At 39.3% G+C, this 22,769-nt stretch overlaps 1 protein-coding gene across 1 annotated transcript in view; it reads right to left on the bottom strand.

The window, feature by feature from the left end:
- The window catches only part of Ranbp17 (RAN binding protein 17), a 327,894-nt gene that overhangs the window by 93,664 nt on the left and 211,461 nt on the right, over positions 1–22,769 (bottom strand). The window contains exons 17-19 of the mRNA XM_036198233.1: positions 22,522–22,602; positions 10,341–10,404; positions 10,149–10,257 (exon numbers count right to left, since the gene is read on the bottom strand). Of these exons, the coding sequence (XP_036054126.1) occupies positions 10,149–10,257; positions 10,341–10,404; positions 22,522–22,602 (254 nt within the window). The remainder of the gene's footprint in view (positions 1–10,148; positions 10,258–10,340; positions 10,405–22,521; positions 22,603–22,769) is intronic.

Raw genomic sequence — 22,769 nt, forward strand, 5'->3', positions numbered from 1 at the left:
TGATGTCAGCCTGATAGATAAAACTCTAACATGGGAACATGTGACTATTTTGAGTTATATAATAAAGACAAATTAAGGCTACTGATAAACTGTCTTTAAAATAGAAAATCTGCCAGGCAGGGTGATACACACTTTTAATACCAGCTCTTAGGAGGCTGAAACAGGAGGATTGCCATGAGTTCCAGCCCAGTTGAGCAATCTGTTCTACAGTGTGAGACCCTGTCAAAAAACTGAAGTAAAAAAGAAAACTATTTTGTGCTCTTCAAAATGAGTACAACTGGGATCTACGAGTCCTTAAAAGCAAGAGAGAACCCTAAGGACGGCAGCAGGAGCCTGGCTCAATGTTCTTGAAAAAAAGGACCTCTAGAAACTGTGAAACAGGAAGACAGCCTTTCTAGACCACAGCCCTGCCAATACCTTAGTTCAACTCACTGAGACCCACTTTGGATATCTGCCATCCAGAACTATGAGATGATATTTATACTTTTTAAAATTAAGTTGTGGCAACTCAATATGTAAGTAATAGGAATTTAACACAGTAAGTAAAGACTTGTCTGTTAAATTAGTCCAAACTCAGGTAAATTAAGGATAACACAAGGAGACACAGGAGTGGGTGGAGAAAGTGGTCCACTAAAGGCAAGTAGCTGTGGGTGACCTCAGCAGAGTCCGTGGTCTCTGTATGTCTATATCCACAGCTCCTGCTAAGTCCAATGCTGTAAGAAGATGGTACTTCTCAAGTTTGGTTTAGCAGAGGGCTCAAGGAAAGTGCTCGGCTGGTCTTTCACTTCTGAAATGACTTGTGCCTTCAGGCAGGGCAGGGTACTTTAGAATCGCAAGGAAGCGTCATCAGTGGGGAAAGCAGCTGTGTGGAGGGAGTGAACCTGCCTCACTGTGAGGTCCACGGTGTTTCGCTGATGACTTTCAGTACGAGTTTCTTAGTTCACAGTTACTAAGCACTTGCAGTTCAGCACTCAGTTCTCATGGCAGTCCTATAAGCATCTCCATTTAATAGACGAGAAAACGGAGGTTTCCAAAGTTCTAAAAAACCACAATACTCACATGAGCTTTTAGAAGAAAAACACATTGTTCAGTGCAGAGTGAACTTTTGTAGGAAATCTAACCTCAAAGTTTCACCCTGAGCATTTTATTCCCTGGGGTGCACTGGACTCTACCCTCAAAACCAGGTACATTATTAAAACTGGATCTGGACTTAATGGGCTGCCTTTTGCCTACAGGGCCGGCTAATTAGTCTTAATTATCTCATTATGGATTCTAAGTATTTCCAGCTGCTTTTTTACCTCCACTGCCCACTCTCCCACCCTTCTCCTACTTTCCAGGTAGTCTCTGCCAAGTCATGGGCACAGGTAAAATGATGATGTATTCTTCATCTATGAGAACATTAGTTATTTCTGATCAAGCCCTTCACCTGCTAAGTCTTCCTCACCAGCCTACCTTCCTATTCCTTAATCCATGAAAAGAAACACTTTGCCCTATTCTTAGACACAGAACATCATCTAAAAATTTCATCTGAACTTCACTGGATTGTCATATTCATCTACACAGGAAAAACCATAGATGTGAATCTGGTTCCTTCCTAGATTCCTAGAAAGTAATCTCTCATTTCCCCTTCACTGTTCCCAAGCCAAGAATCAATCATTTGGTCCAAACAGTTCAAATAAAAAAGAAGAAAATGTTGTGTTTCTTACTTGATTGGGAAGGTGAAGGGTGAAGGAATGATTTGGTGGGAGTAAAAATATGTCGTCTGATGGCTACCTTGGGCAAGTCAGTGTATCTCTGAACCTCAGTTTATTAATAAAGAATGGAACTTAATGCAGTCTGTTGTGAGATTTAAATAGGACAAGGTACATGACAGCAGTTTACTGAATGTGATCTGAACTGAAATATAAAGCACATTCAGAGTGACTACTTTTATATAAGGGAGGCACATTAGAATAATTAGAAAAGAGTAAAGAAATTAGTGTCACATTCATGATTAGTAGTTTGCAAACTACAAATCTGTACAATAAATGTTTGCTATTTTTAATAAAGGAGGGCAGGTGAGAATGCCTAGCAGATCAATGAACCTGCCAGCAAGCCCTATAACCTTCCATTTCTCAGAGCACCATGCAGAGGGGGAGGACTGCCTTTTCCAAGCTGTCCTCTGACTTCCTCAAGCTCATCACTTTGTGAGTGCACGTGCACATACAAGCACACACGCAAATAAAATGTAATATAAAGGGGAATCTCCTTTCTGTGTATTTTAAAATTCTACCTTTAGTTGCTATTTGTAGAATATTCTTTCCCTGCTATTCAAGGAGTTAACTTCTTACATAAAATTCCTCAATTTTAGGTCAGCAGTATCTTCAAATGCAATTACTGTTACAAGTCATGAAAACACATACTGTGTTACCCTCACTCCTAAAAACAGAACTATCTTAACATCCATAAACACCATTTAAAAAAACATTGGTTTTTACAGTTTAAAATACCTGAGGTACAAACTGCTCACCCAAATCCTACCCAAATACTTCTGAGTGGTTCAGTGTCAGAATTTCTGCACATATGGCTTGATATGACTGTTGACACTTAACAATCCCAAATTTATTAGTGGGAAGAACATTTGCAACAAATATTTGGTTCTTCACAAAACCAAGAGTTTACTTACAAGTTTTTTCTACACATCCCCTCTTCAGTGCTTGTCAAGCTAACTTACCTCAATTAAAACAACACAGAAGATTTTTGTTTATTCAAATATTTTACACTGAACAGCTTGTTGGAGGTTCTCCATTTACTCTTTCCCTTGGCTTATTAAATCAACAAGTTAATTGGAAAATAAGCCAGGGAGCTTTGAAGTGGTTCCCCGAAGGGAAGCCGGCAAGTACAGAGGCCAACCACCCATTTCTTCCTGCATGTGCATTTTCTTGCAAGGGGACTTCCTGTTTTCCTCTGGTAATTTCTGGGGACTTAAATAACACCATCTTTTCCACATTGAAACATTATTGTCGTAATGATGGAATGTTTCCAATTCTGTCCTTCATGGAAGTGAGCATTTTGTCTAGTTTATTTAAAACAATTTGATAACATAGTACAACTGCTTATTGCCAAAAACTCCCCCATTTTCATCTGAAATACAACCTGGGGCACATAGCATCTAATTAAATTCATACAAAGTACAAATTATTGAATATAACCCAAAATGCATTTCAAAGTAAATACCAATTAATGTGACACCCAATTTCTCTCCCCCTTTCTAATTACTCCAAAGTGCACGGCTTATATAAAAATATTCAATTCATTTTGTAGGATTCAATTAGAACGTTTTGTATTTGAAGCCAAGAATCACGTCCAGCTTTCCTGCAAGCAGGTTGGTTAGGCGTTTTTTTTCTACTTGATTCTTATCTCCCCAAATCGGTGTTATCCAATTTATCATTATTATTTTTTAATTTGAGGATGGTTCTCATCATAATCTTGTTTCTTTCATTTAACACATGATCTGTGCTACTCCTGACTATAGTACTATCTTTTTCTTCCTTGTTTCCCTGGCAGTGAACACAAACAGAAAACTACCAAACTATAGATACAAAATTCTGACAGCAATGGCATCCTTAATCTCAGTTGTGAATCAAGGCCTAAAATAACCAAAACTATGTTCCACATCACTCAACAGAAAGCGGAGCAGTGACACTATGAACGGAGCAGGAGAGGGGTCCTCCAGCACTCGAATGGCTGTGTAGAGCCGGGCAGCTGTGGGAGTGCCAGCCACTTGACAGATTTCGTTCTGGAGAGGCCAGCCATCAAAGGTATTTCCAGGGAGACCCTGGCAGGCAGGCTGATTCCAGAAGCCACAATAATGGTTTCCTGGTTGCTGTATAGCTGCTTGTCATTCAACAAGCACCCAGTTAAGTAACTACAGTGAGCTTGGTGCTAAAAAAAAAAAAAAAAAAAAAAAAAAAAAAAAAAAAATGTGAAACACCTAGTCAGTACTCTGAAGAATTATAGCCTACTCTGGAAAGAACAACTCTGGTTCTTAACAAGGCAAAGAAACCCTAGTTACATCACAAATAATTACTTGATGCTTACACAGTCAATTATTTTACAAAATCACTGGTAAGTAGGGGAGTGGTATTTTTTTTTTTTTTTAAAGCAGTGTAAAGTTCCATGAGGATAGCTGTTATAGTTTTAAATTTAATATAACTCAGATATAACTGACTTATACTGAGTTCCTACTATGTACCAGGTACACTTCTATTATAACCTCTGTTTCACAAAAGGTATACAAAAAACATTAGACTAAAACAATTGTATTTTTTCCCTAAACTTAGAACTGAAAAATATAAATTCAAAACTTATACTGTTATAGTTTAGATCTTTAAAAGGAATCTAATTTGGGAAAAATGAAATTCTCTTATTCAAATTATAAATGTTTACTTAAGTTTCTTCTCCTTGCAGTTGACATTAAGCAATATTAAGTAAAAGTTAATCTGCCTTCCAAAGTGTGCAATGTAAGCTGGGTGTGCTGGTAATCCTAGCACTGAGGAGGCAGAGGCAGGAGGATCTTTGTGAGTTCCAGGCCAGCTTGGTTTACAAAGGAGTTCCAGAACAGCCAGGGCAGTTACACAGAAAAACCCTGTCTCAAAAAATAAACCAAAACCAAAACCAAAAAACCCAAAACAAAACAAAAGGAAAAAAACGTGTGCAATGCAGAGTCTTTCTGGCATCAACATGAATATTAATTATCAACACACTAGCCAAGTATGGAAGAAGTGTTATGGGATAGAGTCTATACTGTATTCAGGCTCTGGTATGTACTTCTGTTGCTTACAACAAACAGATGAGGATGAACTGTGTGTGATGATTCCTTGAAAAATAAAATCTTGACCCATTTCCATTATCAGGTTCTGAAGGAATAGGAGACAAAGCTCATTTCCAGGAACTCTACATATATTACTCTTTAATATTGGTCTCTCCAGTTCATTCACTATGTAACAAGGTCATTAAAAGAATGAGGTGTGTATAGCGTTTTAAGCATTTTAATGCTTGGACATATGGAAAACAAGAATGAATGTGAGTTCCTTGAGACCAGGCAGGGTCCATAAAGCCTGACCTGTGCAGTGTGCTTGCTAAATGACTGCCCCAAACAGCAAAGGGGTCTAGGGCTTCTGCTCTTTTCTCTACAGTAGCAGCCAAAAGGTGAGCAGTACAGGAAACTGTTACTTGGAGGTCCCACTAGACTGGGCTGTGCATGCCTGGTTTATAGTCTTCAAACATTTACAGACAGTTTTCTTTGCCTCCAGCTCTGGTTGTCACTTAGCCAAGTTATACATACATGGTTCTTTTAATCTTTTCTTAGAAATCAGTTCCACTCAGCTCCTTAATCATTCTAGCTGAATTTTCTCAAGTTTTAGCTGTTTGTCTCTCTGGTGACTTACTCTGCTGCAGTGTATGAAAGTGATATGGCGATGAACATGGGGAGGTTAGTTGCTTTTCCATTTAAACTACTTCAAGGTTCGATGTATTTTATGTGCAAAACAAAACTTTTCTTTTATATGATCACATCTTAAAAATTCTATATATTGGTTGGTAGAGTGCTTGCCTAGCAAGCGCAAGGCCCTGGGCTCAATCCTCAGCTCAAAAAAAAAAAAAAAAAAAAAAAAAACCCCAAAAACAAAAAAACCCAACTATGTTGATATATCAATCAATATTCCAAAACATATTATCAGTATTACATTCTCTAATGATAACTGTGTCACTGGCCAACGTCTCTGTCTACAGCTGACTGATGTCCTGGAGTGTTTCAATATGAGAGGATGTAGGAGCCTAGAGGAACACAGCCACACAGAAAGGCGCCCGTTCTAAGATTCCAGCTGTTTGTAGATGTGTTTTTACTAAACACAGCTTCTCAATAAAAAAATTTAAATTGGATAAAAATTTCTTTTAAAAAATGAGACTCTAACACTAGAAGCCCAGGAACCGAAGGGAGGCGAATGGGATGGCATCAAACTAAAAACTGCAACAACCAATCATTTCATCATCTTAAGAATGGCTATCAGAAGAGACGAAGACAGCGAATGCTGAAGACAACGTGGGTAAATGGGAACGTGAGCACGGAGACCAGTCAATATGCAGGGCACTCATAAATGGGATGATGGACGAACAGGAGCCACCAGTTCCACTATCAGGTGCACATCCACAGGAAAGGAAGAGACACCTGCACTGCCAGGATCACCACAGCACTATTCAGAACAGCCAAGAAACAGACCAACTCAAATGTCATCAGGGAATAGTAGGGGAAAGTATGGCACTTACACATGGCATATTGTGTTTGGCCATAAAAAGAATAAAATTTGTCATTTGAGACAACACAGATAGAACCTTATGTTAAGTGAAATAAATAAGGACACAAAGACTACCCTCTCCTATCTGAAAGAATTTCATGAAAGTTGTAATAATAGTGGTTACTAGAGGCTGAGGTGGGAGGAAGAGGGGAAGGAATGGGGAGAGGCCTATCAAGGTCTTTAGTGACAGTTAGGAGTTAAGAAGTTCTGATGTGCTAATGCATAATAGGATTTCTAGAGGCAATAATGGTGTACTGCACATTTAAAAAGCTACATAGGGATATGAAAAATGTACAAAGAGATAGGTATTTAATGCTGAGCTGGGAGTGTGGCTCATTTGTAAACTGCCTGCCTACCATGCACAGGACCCTTGGATTTGACCCTCAGTATTACCAAAACCAAAATAAAACAAAAACAATAGAAACTAAGAAAACAAGGGTTTTTTAACATGAATAAACACTGGACAAGACCTATAAATATCAAACATTGCATGTTACCCTGATAATATACACAATTTCGCTGTTTTTATTTATCAGTTAAAAATAAAATTCTTGAAAATCAGAAATAGGTTCCCCCCCCCCCCCCCCCCCCCCCCCCCGACAGGGTTTCTCTGTATAGTTTTGGTGCCTGTCCTGATCTTTCTCTGTAGACCAGGCTGGCCTCGAACTCACATAGATCCGCCTGCCTCTGCCTCCCGAGTGCTGGGATTAAAGGCGTGCGCCACCACTGCCTGGCGGTATTTTTTTAACATAAAATACATCAATACATAATTAAATCTAGTATTTTAATTAGCATACACATTATCTCATGCAGTAATCATTTTTGTGGTCAGAGTACTTCCGATATCCCTTTAAAAAGTACTTTACAAGAATAAGTTGGGAATATAGTTTTAGCATGCAAGAGACTTGTTCTCCAGTATCACCTGCAGCCACAATTATATGTCATATTCTTGAAGTTTATTTATTGCCATAACTAGTTGAAAGGGCACACCAAAGCCAGGACATCATTTCACACTGCCTGAAACTTCAATAGTCCTTGGTAACTACCATTCTCCAATTTTACAATATCACCTTTTTTAAAGTCTATGTATGAGTGAGATCATGAAGTAGTTGTCTATCTATGCCTGGCTTATTTCACTTAACACAATATCCCTCAGGTTCATCCATACAGCTATAAATTGATTCATCTTCTTATTTGTACAGCTAAAGAGTATTCTATTTTGTGTGTGGTATTTTCTTTGTACATTCATGCACCAGTGGATATTTAGGTTGTTTCCGTCTCTTGGCTACGGTGACTGCTGCTGAAATGAACACGTTAGTGCAGGTGCTCTTCTCCTGCAAGCAAACTTCACTCCCTCTGGGTGTACATCCCACTAGGAGGATTTCCAAAGCCTGCTGTGGTTTTACTTTTAATTATTTAAGGCATTTCCATATGGTTTTCCACAATGGTAACAGTAATTATTTAGCATACAAAAAACCCACAAACCCCACACTCTATTTAGCTCCTTTTGATATATTTTTCTCCACTATACACAACTGTCCTATTATCTCAGTGATACCTTATTTTTTCCACTTAAGAACATTAAACTTTATGTACTGTATTGTTTTATTTTTTCATTTTTCTTTATTAAGAAATTTTCTTCTCACTCCACATACTATCCACAGATCCCCCCCTCCCTCCTCCCACCTCCAGCCCTCTTTCCCAAGCCACCCCGCATCCCCGCATCCCCACATCCCCCATATCGAGGTCCCCCATGGGGAGTAAGCAGAGCCCAGTACACTGAGCCTAGGCAGGTCCAAGCCCCTTCCCATTGCACCAAGGCAGTGCAAGGAATCACATCACAGGCACTGGATTTCAGAAGCCTGCCCGTAGACCAGGGACAGATCCCAATCCCCTGCCTGGTGCCCGCCAAACAATTCTAGCCAAACAACCTTCTTCCGTATCCAGAGGGCCTAGTCCAGTCCCATGGGGCTCCACAGCCACCAGTCCACAGTTCATGGGCTTCCACTAGTGTGGCCTGTCATCTCTGCATGTCCTCCCATCATGATCTCGATATCCCTTGCCTGCAGTATCTCTCCTCTCTCATCAATTGGATTCCCAGAGCTCAGCCTGGTGCCTGGCCATGGATCTCTGTATCTGCCTCCATCAGTCACTGGACAAAGGCTCTATGATAATAGCTAGGTTATTTGCTAGGCTGGTCACTAGAGTAGACGGGTCCAGGCACCCTCTGGACCAGTGCTAGCAGACCAAGCTGGGGTCAACCTTGTGGATTCCTGAGAGCCTCCCCAGTACACTACCTCTTTCTATTCCCATGATGTCCTCACCTATCAAGGTATCTTCCTCCCTACCCTCCCACTCTGTCCCTGCTCCAGCTTGACCCTCCCGTTTCCCTGTTTCCCTATGTTCTCATCCCCCACTCCTCGCCCTCTGCCACCCCCCACACCCAACCTCATTGGCTACAATACTGCCACTGCGCAAAGCTACTGTATTGTTTTCAACCATCAATTTTTGTGACCACAGACCATTTTATGAGTAAGTAAAGACACTATAATTTTGATTCTATTATTGGACATTCACATAATTTCCATTTTTCCCCTTGAGCTTAACTGTTACTACACACAAACAACATCAACAGTGCAGGGCGAGCAATGGAATAGCAGTAGAGATTTCCTCAGCGTGCACAAAGCCCTGGAGTTGATTCCTAGCACTGCATAAAGTGGACATGGTTGCAGATACCTGTAATCTCACCTCTCAGAGTTAGAGAGAAGAGGACCTGAGTATAAGGTCATTCTCAGTTACAGAGCAGTTCAAAACCACCTTAGGTTTCCTGAGACCTTCTCAAACAAAAATAAAACAAAAGAACAACCTCTACCCATGCACACTTAGACAATGTAAGTGCTGGTCTAGCATACCAGGCATCATTGGTTTGGTCCTCAGCACTGTCTAAAATGGAGTGGACATACACAGGCCTAGCCACTCCAGAAGGGGTAGTTAGAGGTTCAGAATTTTAAGCTCATTCTCAACCTCAGCTTGAGGCCCACCTGCACTACTACATTAGACTCTGTCTCAGAACAACAAAGGGAAAGATCACTCTTGTTGGGCTGGCAAGATGGATCAGTGGATAAAGTGGTCAGCTAAGACTGATTACCTGAGTTTGATCACTAGAACCCACAAGGTAGAGGAATAGACCAACTACTGAAGTTGTCCTCTAACCTCAACTGTGTGTTGTGGTGCATGTGCGCGTGCGCGCGCACACACACACACACACACACACACACACACACTAAAATTTAAAAAGTGAAAAATAAAATGCAAGAAATATATGAAAATAAGGGCAAACATTTACAGGTGTCCCTAAGACTTCCTAGATTTCCTTCCCTTGACTTTGCAGTGGTGTGGACTGAAACTTGGGCCTTGTACACGTGAGACAAGTGTTCTACTATTGAGCTATTCCTGACTTTTAAAGAAAATTTTGAGACAAGACAAGTCTTCCAAATCGCTGACCTTGAACTCACTCTGTGGTCCAAGCAGGCCTTGACTTGTTATCCTCCTGTCTCACCTGAAAACACCAGGCCTAGTTTCTAGACTAGCAAATGTAAAATTAATGGGTCAAAGGATACAAAGAAAGGAAATTCTGAGGTAAAGAATCAGGGCAAATAATACAAAGATTTGTCTTTTGGCTGCAAAGCTTAGAAAGTTACAAAACTGGACAAAGATAGCAACTTCCAGTAAGTGAAGTGCTCCACTTACTCTTGCACTCTCCTTTCCCATCAGTGTGCATCTCCTCCTGTTAGTGGAGCTTTGCCAACTTACCTAGATCCACCATCAGAAGTCGAGTGAGGGCTGTGTAGAAGGTTGTTCGGCACCTCAAATCACTGAGACTGTAAGTATCACTGATGCCAAGAAATGGGAAGTGCTCGCTCTAATGAAAGCAAAAGAGCATGGAAAGTTAGCATGTTTGACCTAACTATCCAGAAAACTGGTCACTAAAGAATTAACACGTACCGTGTGGTTTTTTAGCATGAATTTCACAGCATCTATTTTCACAAGTTTTTTTAAAAGGATATAGGTAATAATGTTAAGGAATTTGGAGAAATATACATAATAAATCATAAAACATAACTAAAATGGCATTTTAGTATGCAAGAAGAATAAATATTTCTAGGATTACTCCTATAGAAATGTCTTTCATTTTGCTAAGAATGATAATCCATTATTAACTAGGGCAATTACTTTTCCATCTTATACATATTCTAGTTATGGAAAGAAAGAATGAATCCTATAATTAAGACAAGAACCTCTCACTATTAAAGCCTTGATAGGAGAAAATTGAAACTGACCCTTTTTACATTTGGGTATATCTGGAGAATTTCTTTTTACTTAATGCTATTTCATAATAAAATTATTATAAAGACCCATAATAGACTATCAAGAAAGAAAAAAATTATTCAATTTTAAGAAACAATGAACTCAGAAGTTTAAACCAATATCTAGTTAGAAAGATATGGCAAAAACTCATGTCATTAAGTGTTGAAAGACAGCTTAATACGACTAATATTTCTCAAGTGTTTAAGTAGAAGACACTTTTTCATGTTATTTTATCCAGTCTTCACAATTACAGTGTTGTTTATTTATATTCTGTAGATATGAAAACAGAAGCTTAAAGCAATGAAATTGTCCATCCTAAGATTGCACAGATATGGTTGACTTTGCTGACATTTGAATTAAGGCTCGATTTAAAGACCGTGATTTTTTCCTGTACCAATCAATAATCCGAACAGGCAAACTATGAATGAGAATCAAACTGAGGGATCATAAACATGAATACAAAGCACAGTTAACTTCTAGTCTGCTTGGGTTTTAGGGTTGCATACTCAGGATGTACCCTCCGCTCTTACTTCACCATATTCCTGTGCTTTCTGCCATAGCACATCTTGGTTATTCTCTATATTTCCTCCTGTCTTGCAGGCTACAGCAATCTTCCTTGGTTCCATTCACGTTGTAATGGAAACATCAGCTCCTTCCTTTCATATTATTTCCAAACACGAGGCTTTGTAAATTTCCTATGTATAATGACACTGAAAAGCCCAATTATCTTTTTAGCCACGGAGTGGGAAGCACACTAGGGCACAAGACAGGAAATGTGGGTTCAGTTATCTGGATGAGCCTAAGCAATACATGCAGCCTGACTGAACCTTAGTTCCTCTCCAGCAAATGAGAATGGAGTCTGTGGCCAAGTGACTGCATGGGTTGTTCTGAGGATCAGATGATGCACACATCTTTACTGACTATAAACCAGGGAAAAGACATGAAGGTGAAAAAAAACTTAGAAACGGACACTAGCTACAAGGCCAATTCTCACAACTCTGAACTGGCAGCATACTATCACTTCATTCAGTGACCAAATGAATTGAACAAAATTAAATAACTTTCCCAATGACAAGTGGATTATATGACTTAGATTTAAGTTTGTCCAGCTTCCAGGGGACCACTAGAGTGGCATGCTATGCATGTGTACCCCCAGGACAGGCCTGGCAGCCACACACTCTCCTCAGTGCAACCACAAGACAAGATCAGCTCTGATAAGCAGTAAGCTTTCCCTTAGATTTAAAGATGCAGACTTGACGACTTTTCAAAATCATCAATCTCTGAGCAGATAAACTGCCATTCAAACTTCATTCAGTTAAACAAGGGTGGGGATCAATAAACTTAGAAATATCTTAAGTAATTACCAAAGGCAATTCTCTTAAAATTGCTAAGTTAAAAGTGACAGGGTATATGGGTAATATGAATGCTGCCATTAAGAGGAGCCTTCCTGTCAGCACTGCTAACAAACAGTAAGTCATGTTTTGACAATAGAATATTTATGGAAGCAATAAACAGAACATCCACAGGAAAAACATCATCTGCCAAAGACATTTTCCACAGAACCGCATCTGTGCACTTTATACCAAGGTCAGCCCCCACTGTCTTTTAATTAATTCTCCAGAAAAATGATTAAAAATTTGAAAAAAAATACAATAATGAGAATTCATCTTTATGATCTTTTATTTTTATTCTTCTCTATCAGACTAGCGTTCTTTAAAGTTGCTCCATTTTGGGCAGGATAGTACTGGGTTAGGTTTGGGGGACTGAAGCTCCCAGTGGTGAGTACAGCATGCTAACAGGAATGGCAACAGTGCTAGGATTCCTGAGCAGTAGCAGGAGTTAGCACAGGCTACACTGAGAATGAGTTAATACAATGAAGAGCCAAGGTTCAAATCCAGGTCTGCTGACACTACAGCATCCTGCCCTCTTTCCACTATGTGATACACACCCACTTGACTTTAAAGGCTGTATTTGTTCCACCCAAACTGAAATACTGGAACTGGGCCCCAGGCATGACAGGGGGATCTTATCTTTTGGGAGTAACCAATTTGTTAATGGCCAACTGCTACATCTGACTGAGTAAAATTTCCAGAAAATTCTTCTGCATCTGTGTAGTTAAAAAAACCCACTGAGACAGGTGAAGATGGTCATGAAGTTAGCAACCATGACAAACATTGCTGTGATGAAACACTATGACCAAAGAGCAAGTGGAGGAGGAAAGGGTTTCTTTGGCTTACACTTTGTCATCAAGGAGCTCAAGGCAAGAACTCAAACAGGGCAGGAGCCTGAAGCCAGGAGTTGAGGTCATGGAAGGGTGCTGCTTACTGGCTTGCCTAGCCCACTTTCTTATAGAACCCAGGACCACCAGCCCAGGGATGACACCACCCATAATGGGATGGGGCCCTCCCCCATCAACCACTAATTAAGAAAATGTCTTACAAGCTTACCTACAGTCGATGTTATGGAGGCGTTTTCTTAATTGCGATTCCCTCCTGTCAAGTTGACATAAAAACTATGGAGCACAATTGACCCCTTGTCAACTTGACACACAAACACATTACTGTTAGGCCACCTTTCCTACATCATTCATCCCACAAGATCTCATATTAAAAAACATAAATAACTTTCAAAGTTCTATAGTCATTACAAATTCAAACACATTAAAAATCCAGTCTCTTTAAAATAGCCAATCCTGTTTAAAATCCAAAGTCTTCCAACTGTGGGCTCCTGTAAAATCAAAAATAAATGAAATACTTTCTAACTTCCAGAGGGAAGAACGAGGGCACAGTCTTAATCAAATCAAATCAAAACCAAACTCCACTGGTGTTAATGCTCCACATGCAGCATCTGGGATTCACTCGCGATCTTCTGTGCATTCCAGTGGCTTGGGTCACTTCCTTCACTCAGCCTCCAGCAGTGCACATAGCTCGTCTTCTAGGCTCCAGCTGGCTCCACTCCACTGCTGGTGCTGTTCTTGGAGGTCATCCCATGGTACTGGCATCTTCAAAACACTGGGGGCTTCTGCTGCAACTGGGCTACACTTTCACCAATAGCCTTTCCTAGGCTCTCTCTCTTCATGGTGCCCAGCCTCAACTTCTTCATGACCCCTTCAGTTCTGGGCCTTCACCTGCCCCTGAGGTTGCACTTCCAGCAATGGCCTCTCCTGATCTCCACAACCCCTTTGTGTCTTTAATACCAGTACCACCTGGATGACTCTTACACTACCAAGTTTGGCTGCCAGTTCGAGGTACAACCTTGGTTACCTCTGGAACACAGCTTCTGTGTGTTGATTCTCAGGAAACACTTCCAAAAAGATTTCACCTCAATGATTCTGATCTCTTCTTAATCATTACTAATTTCTCAGCTATAGCTGATCAGCACCAAGTATCCCAGCAAAGCAAACGTTTCACTTTAGTAGTTAAGCTGATTCTTCAGCCCCAGTTAAGCGTAACAGAATCTTGATTCAAAATAACGAAGGCCTGGATAGTCTTTAAACTTCGCTCTCAAACTTCACATGCCAGGCCTCCATCTTCTGCAGTGCTCTCAACATTCTGATTTTCCAAGCTCCTACGGCCACCAAACACTGAAAATTCAATGGCTTTTCTTGTATAAAGTTCCCAAGTCCTTCCACAATCCTCCCCAAAACAACACAGTCAGATCTGTCACAGCAGCAATACCCCACAATCTGGGTACCAACTTGTCTTAGTTCAGGGTTCTATTGCTGTGATGAAACACCAAGACCAAAAAAGAAAGGGTTTATTGGACTTAAATTTCCACAGCATTGGTCAACATTGAAGGGAGTCAAGATAGGAATTCACACAGGTGAGGAACCTGGTCACATGAGCTGATGTAGAGGCCATGGAGGGGTGCTGCTCACTGGCTTTCTCCCCATGGCTTGCTCAGTCTGTTTTCTTAGAGAAGCTAGGACCACCAACCCAGGGATAGCACTGCCCATAATGGTTTGGGCCTTACCTCATCAATCACCAATTAAGAAAATGCCTTACTGGCTTGCCTACTGATCTTATGAAGGCATTGTCTTAACTGAGACTCCCTTCTCTCAGATGACTTTAGCTTGTATCATGTTGACATAAAACTACCCAGCACACCAGGCGGCAGTGGCACATACCTTTAATCCCAGCACTCGGATGGTAGAGGCTAGCCTGGTCTACAGAGAGAGTTCCAGAACAGCCAGGGCTACACATAGACAAACCCTGCCTCAAAAAACCAAAAGCGGGGAGGGGGAAGAAAAAAATAACATTTAGAAGAATCAAAGATGATGAGAAAAAAAATGAAAAGAATGAAGTGTTCAGTAAGCACTAAAGGATTAAGGATTACAACTATTTCAGTATTGTTTTCTAAGTCTTTATGAAGAACCAAAACTCTTGAGTTGAGCCACTCTGTCAAAGGAGAGGGAATGACATTTCTGGTGAGTCAGTGAGGGACAAGGAGGCATCAAGCAGAAAGGAAAATGAATGTCCTCGATCCCAGTGTCAAGTATAAAATAGTTGCTGAGTGGGTGGTCAGCAGACTAGTTAGGAACTCAGTAAGTTGGGTGGTAACTTGAGTGTAATCGGTGGTGTTACTTTGATATGAGAAGCAAGTGGAAGTGATTTGGGGCTTTGCCAAGAGAAATGATCAGATTCAAATAATATCTGTGGAATGTGATCTTTCGAAGAAAGAATATAAAGTTGGTGAAGGCCTGAATGAGGTATGCAAGAGTAGAGACGGCTCCCACACTTGACTCTAGTATAAAGCTATCAGACAGGGGCTAAACTATCCTGACTTCCTCGTGTTGGACAGACACAGAAAAAAAGAACACTTGACGAGAGATGTTAATAAAAGTGTGCTTGAGGGACGCTTCTGAAAACTAATTTTATTTAACATTCTCTCACAATATTTGGAGAAAGGCGTATTCAGGGAAAGAAAACAATGTATTAAACTTAATACCTTCACAAAAGTAGAATCACTACTCCCTATTTCTAAATATTTCCTATAACACACAGTTTTATTCCCATGTTTCACTTGTTTTATTCTATATTTTTGTTTATTTATTTATTTTTTGGTTTTTCGAGACAGAGTTTCTCTGTGTAGCTTTGCGCCTTTCCTGAAACTCACTGTGTAGCCCAGGCTGGCCTTGAACTCAGAGATCCACCTGGCTCTGCCTCCCGAGTGCTGGGATTAAAGGCGTGCGCCACCAACGCCCGGCATATTCTATATTTTTGTTTCATTGCTAATCCTGTATTTTCTTCTGACTCCCATCTCATTCATGAATCACACCTCACTGGTAGTAATGTCTACTACGCACAGTACCTGGTAATTTAAAAAAACATATTTCATATAGTATGTTAGCTTTATTTAATAAAAATGGCTCCTTAATATATCACAGGCTGGAGAGATGGCTCAGTGGTTAAGGGAGCCTGCAGTGTAATCATGCTGCCCAGAATTCAGATTCCAAAGTGCATCAGAAGGCTGGAGCAGCTTGAGCACACCTGTGACTCCAGCACTGAAGTAGGGAAGACGGAAGGATCACTGGCAATGGCTGGCTGCCATCCTAGCTGAAAAACTAGTCCATACGGCACATATACACTCACACGTACACACAATATATATGCAAAAATCCAGTCCTTATCATTGTCACATGCCCACATTATTTTTAACATATAAATTTCCAAAAAAATTAGTATATAATTAGAATTAGATTAAAAATGCTGTATGTTAGTAAAGCAGTTGATTTTGGGATCTTAGAGGAAAACTATGGAAAGAGGTCCAAAATCAAGGTATGTAGTTGGAGTTTTCCTGCCTGGCCCAGTCAGGACAAATCTCTCTTACCCGCCAGTCCCACAGTCGCTCAGACCCAACCAAGAAAGCACACAGAAACTTACATTGTTTACAAACTGTATGGCTGTGGCAGGCTTCTTGTTATCTGCTTCTTCTATCTTAAATTAACCCATTTCTATTAGTCTATACTTTGCCACATGGCTTGTGGCTTACCGGCGTCTTTACATGTTGCTTTTCATGGCGGCGGCTGGCGGTGTCTCTCTAGCCTTCTACTTCCCAGAATTCTCTTCTCTCTTGTCCCACCTATACTTCCTGCCTGGCCACTGGCCAATCAGAACTTTATTTACACAGAGCGATATCCACAGCACTTCCCCTTTTCTTTTTTTTAAAGGAAGGTTTTAACTTTTACATAGTACAATTACATATAACAAAACAACTATCAAGCAAGAATTACAGTTACAATATTAAAGAAGATATCCTATCTATCTTATATTTGTGAGTCTAAGGTTTTATATCTAACTTATCTTGTATCATAACTGAGGAAATTATAACTATCTAGTCTTCAACCACATCAAAGACCTCAGAAGGATATAATATTACCTGAGAACCAGGAGAAGGATGTAAGCATTTTTCAGGAGCCTTGCAAGAGTAGAGAGAGACAGCTGGCAGCCTGGACAGTCACCTAATGTTCCTTTGTAAAGTTGGGGCATCTGTCTTCAGCCCACAGGGCTAGAGTCTCTTGGTCACTTCTCTCAGTGTCCTGTAGAATGTCTGGTTGTTTCCTCTGCGAAGCAGGAACCTGAAGGACCATTTTGTCAAGCAAAGTTTAGTGGTCACCTTTTTATGGGTCCTGCATGTCCAGTCGATCAAGCAGTCCAAGCAAGAACAGTTTCTTGCCCAAATGGCTATTTTTGCCAAGGTGAAGATAAACTCCATATGAAGTGTCTTTAATGCCCATCCTCCTCTCTGAAGTAAATTGGTGCTGCCAGGAGCAGACATGTCTCACTGTCCAGAAAGTCTAAATTTTAAAAGTATTTTAAATGCCATATTCTGTAGACCTTTGAAGTATTTGAAGATTACCTGTCTATCTGAAATATCTCTATGTATACCTAGAAGACTTAACTAACATGGCTATGAGTATGATTATCATAGATGATTAATTATTATTCTATTTTTAATTATCCATTACAATTTAAATGAGCTATAAAACATAATACCTTAAACATGAGTAGAAATATGCACACAATATAACAAAATTAACTTTAAGTTTGTATCAATAGACTAAAATCTAAACCAATGTAAAACATTTTAAACAAGTTGTTGTTCTTTAGAAGTAAGTTTCTTTCTTAAGTTTCTATCTACCCTTTCTGAGAGCTGAGGGCAGGGTCTACCTCTCTTTCGTCATACACTTGGCAAATGACTACTATTAACTGAATTGACAGAGAACAAGAAGCTACAGCAAATTAAGGTGAGCATAAAATGAAATCTAAAAAAAAAAAATCACTATTTATCTTTAATAATTTGGAGTAAAGATTATCTTCAGGGAAATAGTCTGAAGCCAAAGAAAAGGAATGATTTCTTTATATCACAGATAACCAGGGCAGTTCCCTGGATATATGAGACACACATTAACACAGGGCTCCAGACTTAGAAATGCCTCATGTGGTTTAAAGCTTTATCATTGGAGGTCTTGACATTATCAATAATTTTAAAGAAGGGATCTTCTAGTTTTCATTTTTGAGCTAGGCCCTCAGAATTTATAGGTTGTCCCCCCCCCCCCTTCCCGTTTGAGACAGGGTTTCTCTGTGTAGCTTCGTGCCTTTCCTGGAACTCACTCTGTAGCCCAGGCTGGCCTCAAACTCACAGAGCTCCGCCTGGCTCTGCTTCCCAAGTGCTGGGATTAAAGGTGTGGGCCACCACCGTCTGGCAGGTGTTTTTGCGATAAAGAAATCACTGGTCCCATAGCCTGTTGAAATTAAAGTTAAAAAAATTAATATAGAACCTTTTTTATGGGGGTCTATTTTTATTTGTGTGTGTGTGTATGTGTGTGTGTGTGTGTTTATTTATATGCCCTATATGAATGGGTACATAGGGAGACCAGAAGAAGATGCTGGATTCCTTAGTGCTGGAGTTATCAGCACCAGAACTGCCTAACATAGGTGCCAGGAATTCAACCCTGCTCTTCAGGAAAAGCCGCAAGCAGCAGGTGCTCACTGAGCCATCTCCAGCCTCCCCCTCCTCTGCCCCCACACCCAGGGATCTATTTTTAAAAGTGAAAGATATTCTGGTCTTTCCCAAACCTTTAAAGATTATGCAAAAAAGGGTGACTACCAACAGTAGCCTGGTAAAGAATAGAACTTCCTTTCTCATTATTCTACCTGTGAACCCACAGTGAGAGGTGTTACTGCTATCAATTTGAGGAAATGATGAACTGCATTAGAAATATTGACCACCTAGCCTCCAAAAGAAGGGAAGCTTCAAGGGACAGTTGCCAGACATCAGGACTTTGGAGAGACTCCACATGTCACTTTTGGCCTGAAAGGTCAGTTACATTTGAGCACTTTGTTGACCCTCACTCTCTGATTTTCCCACAGCTTCCCGACTCCAGTCATTTGGACGATCTCACCATTTTCGATCCAGATATTAATTAGAATTTCAGATGTGTAAACAATTCAGAGAGGGAGGATCCCAGGCACTGACCAACTGTGGAAGGCCGGGCCCCAATGGAACAGGTTAGCTCAAGCTACAAAGAATCTTGAATTTTACTTGTGGAAATTCTAAGAGTACACTAAAAGTTATTCAAATATACTTTCTAGATATAATATATAATCCATCCTGGGCAATGAATCTGATGGGACAATATAAAAGTTCTCTCAAAAGGGTCTTTGGAGTTAAACATTACAAAGTCTCATCAATTCAGAGGGTTCAGAGAAGGCTGACAATACCTTATTTGGAGCCAAACTAATGGAAACACATGAATTATGAACAAAAAGCTGTGGAGCACCCAGCTGGATCAGGCCCCCTGAATAAGAGAGACAGTTGAATAGCTTGGACTGTTTGGGAGGCACCCAGGCAGTGGGACCAGGACCTGTCCTTAGTGCATGAACTGGCTGTTTGGAACCTTGGGCTTACACAGGGTCACTTTGCTCAGCCTGGAATGAGGGGACTGGACCTGCCTATACTGAATCTACCAGGTTGAAATGAATCCCCAGGGAACTCTTGGCCCTGAAGGAGATGGGAATGGAGGGGAGGGGATGAGGGAAAGGTGGGGGCTGGGGCGGGAGGACAGGGGGAACCCATGGCTAATATGTAAATTTAAAACACAAATATAAAAAAAAAAAAAAAAAAAAAAGAAAAGAAACAAAACAAAACAAAAAAGCCAATACCTTAATGGAAAGGTAAGAGGTTATCACTCAGTTTCCACATCATTACTTAGGGAGCCAGATGACCACTAATCTGTCACAACTGCCTTATTTAATTCGAACAACACTGAATGAAGACATGCCTCAGGAGAAATGCCTGGCTTTTTAAGCAGGACATACAATTCTATTTTCCCTATTTTCTAACTCTTCAAGGGAGAAAGAAGTTCTCAAACATGTCCCCAGTCAGCAGCCCAGAGACTCAGTAAAGAGGCAGATTCTCAGGTCCGGCTCAGAGCCTTGCAGAGAGAATGCTGGTTGCTGGGGCCTAATGATGTGATAACAGACATCATGTCCAAATACTCAGGCAAGCTTGACCACTGCTTTAAGGGAACTTCAGGCTTTTATGTAATTACTTAAAAAAAGAAACAAAAACCAAAAACCAAAAAAAAAAAAAAACAACCCCAAAAACTTAGGTAATTTGTTTCCAAACAAGTAGTCAAATTAAGGAAAAATAGCCAAAGCGTACAGATTGGTTTTGGGTGTCCTGGACACTGAACGACAGCCACCTGAAGCACACAAAACAGAACACCACCACAACACAATGACATGCATTATAAAGAAAATGAAACATTTCACAACATGGTTTTCACTGACTGGCTAATAATATTTTAAACTATTTTGAGTATTAACAAAAGGCTTTTCATTAAGGCAGATGCATAGGTGATACTTTCCTACAGCTGAAGATTGCCATTGTATTTTTAATAAAAAATAAGGTATTATTTTGAAATCATGATTAAAAAACACATATAATAATGAAATTGGATAGAACAACAAAACACACATTAGGTAGCCAGAGACTGCATTGAAATGGATACACCAAGCACATATTCCATTATGTAAATGAATTCAAAGATATTTCATGACTGATCAGCTAGAAGGGACATAATGATTTATAATTCAAATAACTGAGCACCAAAATCAAATTGAGCTAATATATATTTCTAAATATGCAAACTTGAAATAATTGTTAAAAAAATATAAATCAATGTACCTTCATGGAAATAATTCATATCTGTTATAACCTTTAACCTTTATCTAATAAATGTTTTGAAAATAAGACTTTTTAAAATTAATTTTAAGAGGTATTAAAAGGAATAAACTACTTAGAAAATAAAAGATTATAATAGTTGTACTTGAAATAGATAACAGAAAAAGTATCTTAATAGACACCAATAAATTAGGCATTATGCAAATTATACTAAAATACAAATCAAATTAATTTTATATTAAATATCAATTTCAAACTGAAACCAGAGTGAATATAAACAATAGGTCTGTATTCTACAATCAGAGGCCTTCTTCCAGATAACACACTTTCATAGTAATTCACTGTGAAAAGCTGGAGAGGTTGCAATACTATGAAGTACTTATCAACTACTTCATATGTTAGAAATAAAGAGTATTTCAGCACCATTATTAGAAAAAAATACAGGTTGAGTTTTTTTAATAAGAAAAAATACATATCTTAAAAAGCCAAAATGACCACTGGAATTGGGTTGTACATCACTTTTCAGTAAAGAGGAAAAACAGCCTGGACAGGTGTAATTTATCATTTTTCTGATTTAATATCAAAGAAATATATTAAAATAATAAAAAGAATCCTGAAATCCTCAAAATTTGTAGTGATAAATAGCCCTCCCTGTCTTTATTGCATTATACCTACTAACAGAAATATTGCATGGTGGATTTTGCCAGACAAGGACGATTATTTTCCAATAAAAAGTTGCATATTAAATTCCAGCACAAAAGTGGGTGTCTAATACTTTGGAAATCTTTTATGGTTTACGGAGGAACACAATCTTAAACTTAACTAATACAAGCATATTCTTGGAATGAAACTGCATTAAAGGTTTCCATCCAAAGCCAACCATTTTCAGAATTTGTTCTTATATTAAAACATCAGCTAATCTTATGGGTTAACTAAACCAACGTTTATTTATTTTTCACGACATCTATGTATCTTACAGCTAACAACATATAAGCAACAATCTACAATCCAGTTCTCACTGATAAAATATTATAGATATCTAGTAAAAATGATTTCTGGCTTCAAATTTTAAAAGATTTCTAGAGACAAATATGTAACCATTTAATGTGTAACTGGGACTCTTAACATGAATAGGTGTGATCACGACCTGGTGAGCAGGCTGACAATCAAAGAGCGGCTAAAGCCAGTGACCCTCTTCCTATTCTTCTCCTGTGTATCTCGACTTGTGCAAGCCATACTAGTTGATGCTCACGAGGTTCTTACTGATGGCCCAGGAACATATGACCTTCTTCAAGCTAGTTACATGCTTTCTTTCAGAAAAAGAATTTCTGAAAATTATGAACAACTATGAGCTGAAATACATGAGTGCTGCATACTTTATTATGTAAGCATTATTAGCCTAGATTAATATAAACAAAACTAGCCAGTTAGGAATACATATATACATCATATAAGCTGAGTTATGATTGAAAAATGCTTCATAGCACAATTATTATAAACACACATTCATAGATAAGGCTAAACAGACTTTTTATTGTAAAATTTTGGAAAATTAGAAGCAGGAAAAAATATTTGGCCATGTAAATGCACCTGCTAGGTTAGTAGAGCACATATACAATGAAAAGGATATCCAACTGAAAGGTCATTTAGGAACTGAAGAGTCCTTGAAATTACAGGCTCACATCTTCCCCAATACTTAAGGTTTGTAACACTAAATATGAAAAAAATGTTTTAAATTGTTAGATAGTTGCCTGCATAAGGAGAACCATAGAAACACACAAATATTTTATGTCAGTTAGGTGACTTCAATGACAAAATGAAAAGCATGTTTAAATTTCAATGGAACTTTTTAAAAAATTTTTATAGCACAATTAAACT

Source organism: Onychomys torridus, chromosome 8, assembly GCF_903995425.1.
Source record: "Onychomys torridus chromosome 8, mOncTor1.1, whole genome shotgun sequence".
NCBI classification, from domain to species: Eukaryota; Metazoa; Chordata; class Mammalia; order Rodentia; family Cricetidae; genus Onychomys; species Onychomys torridus.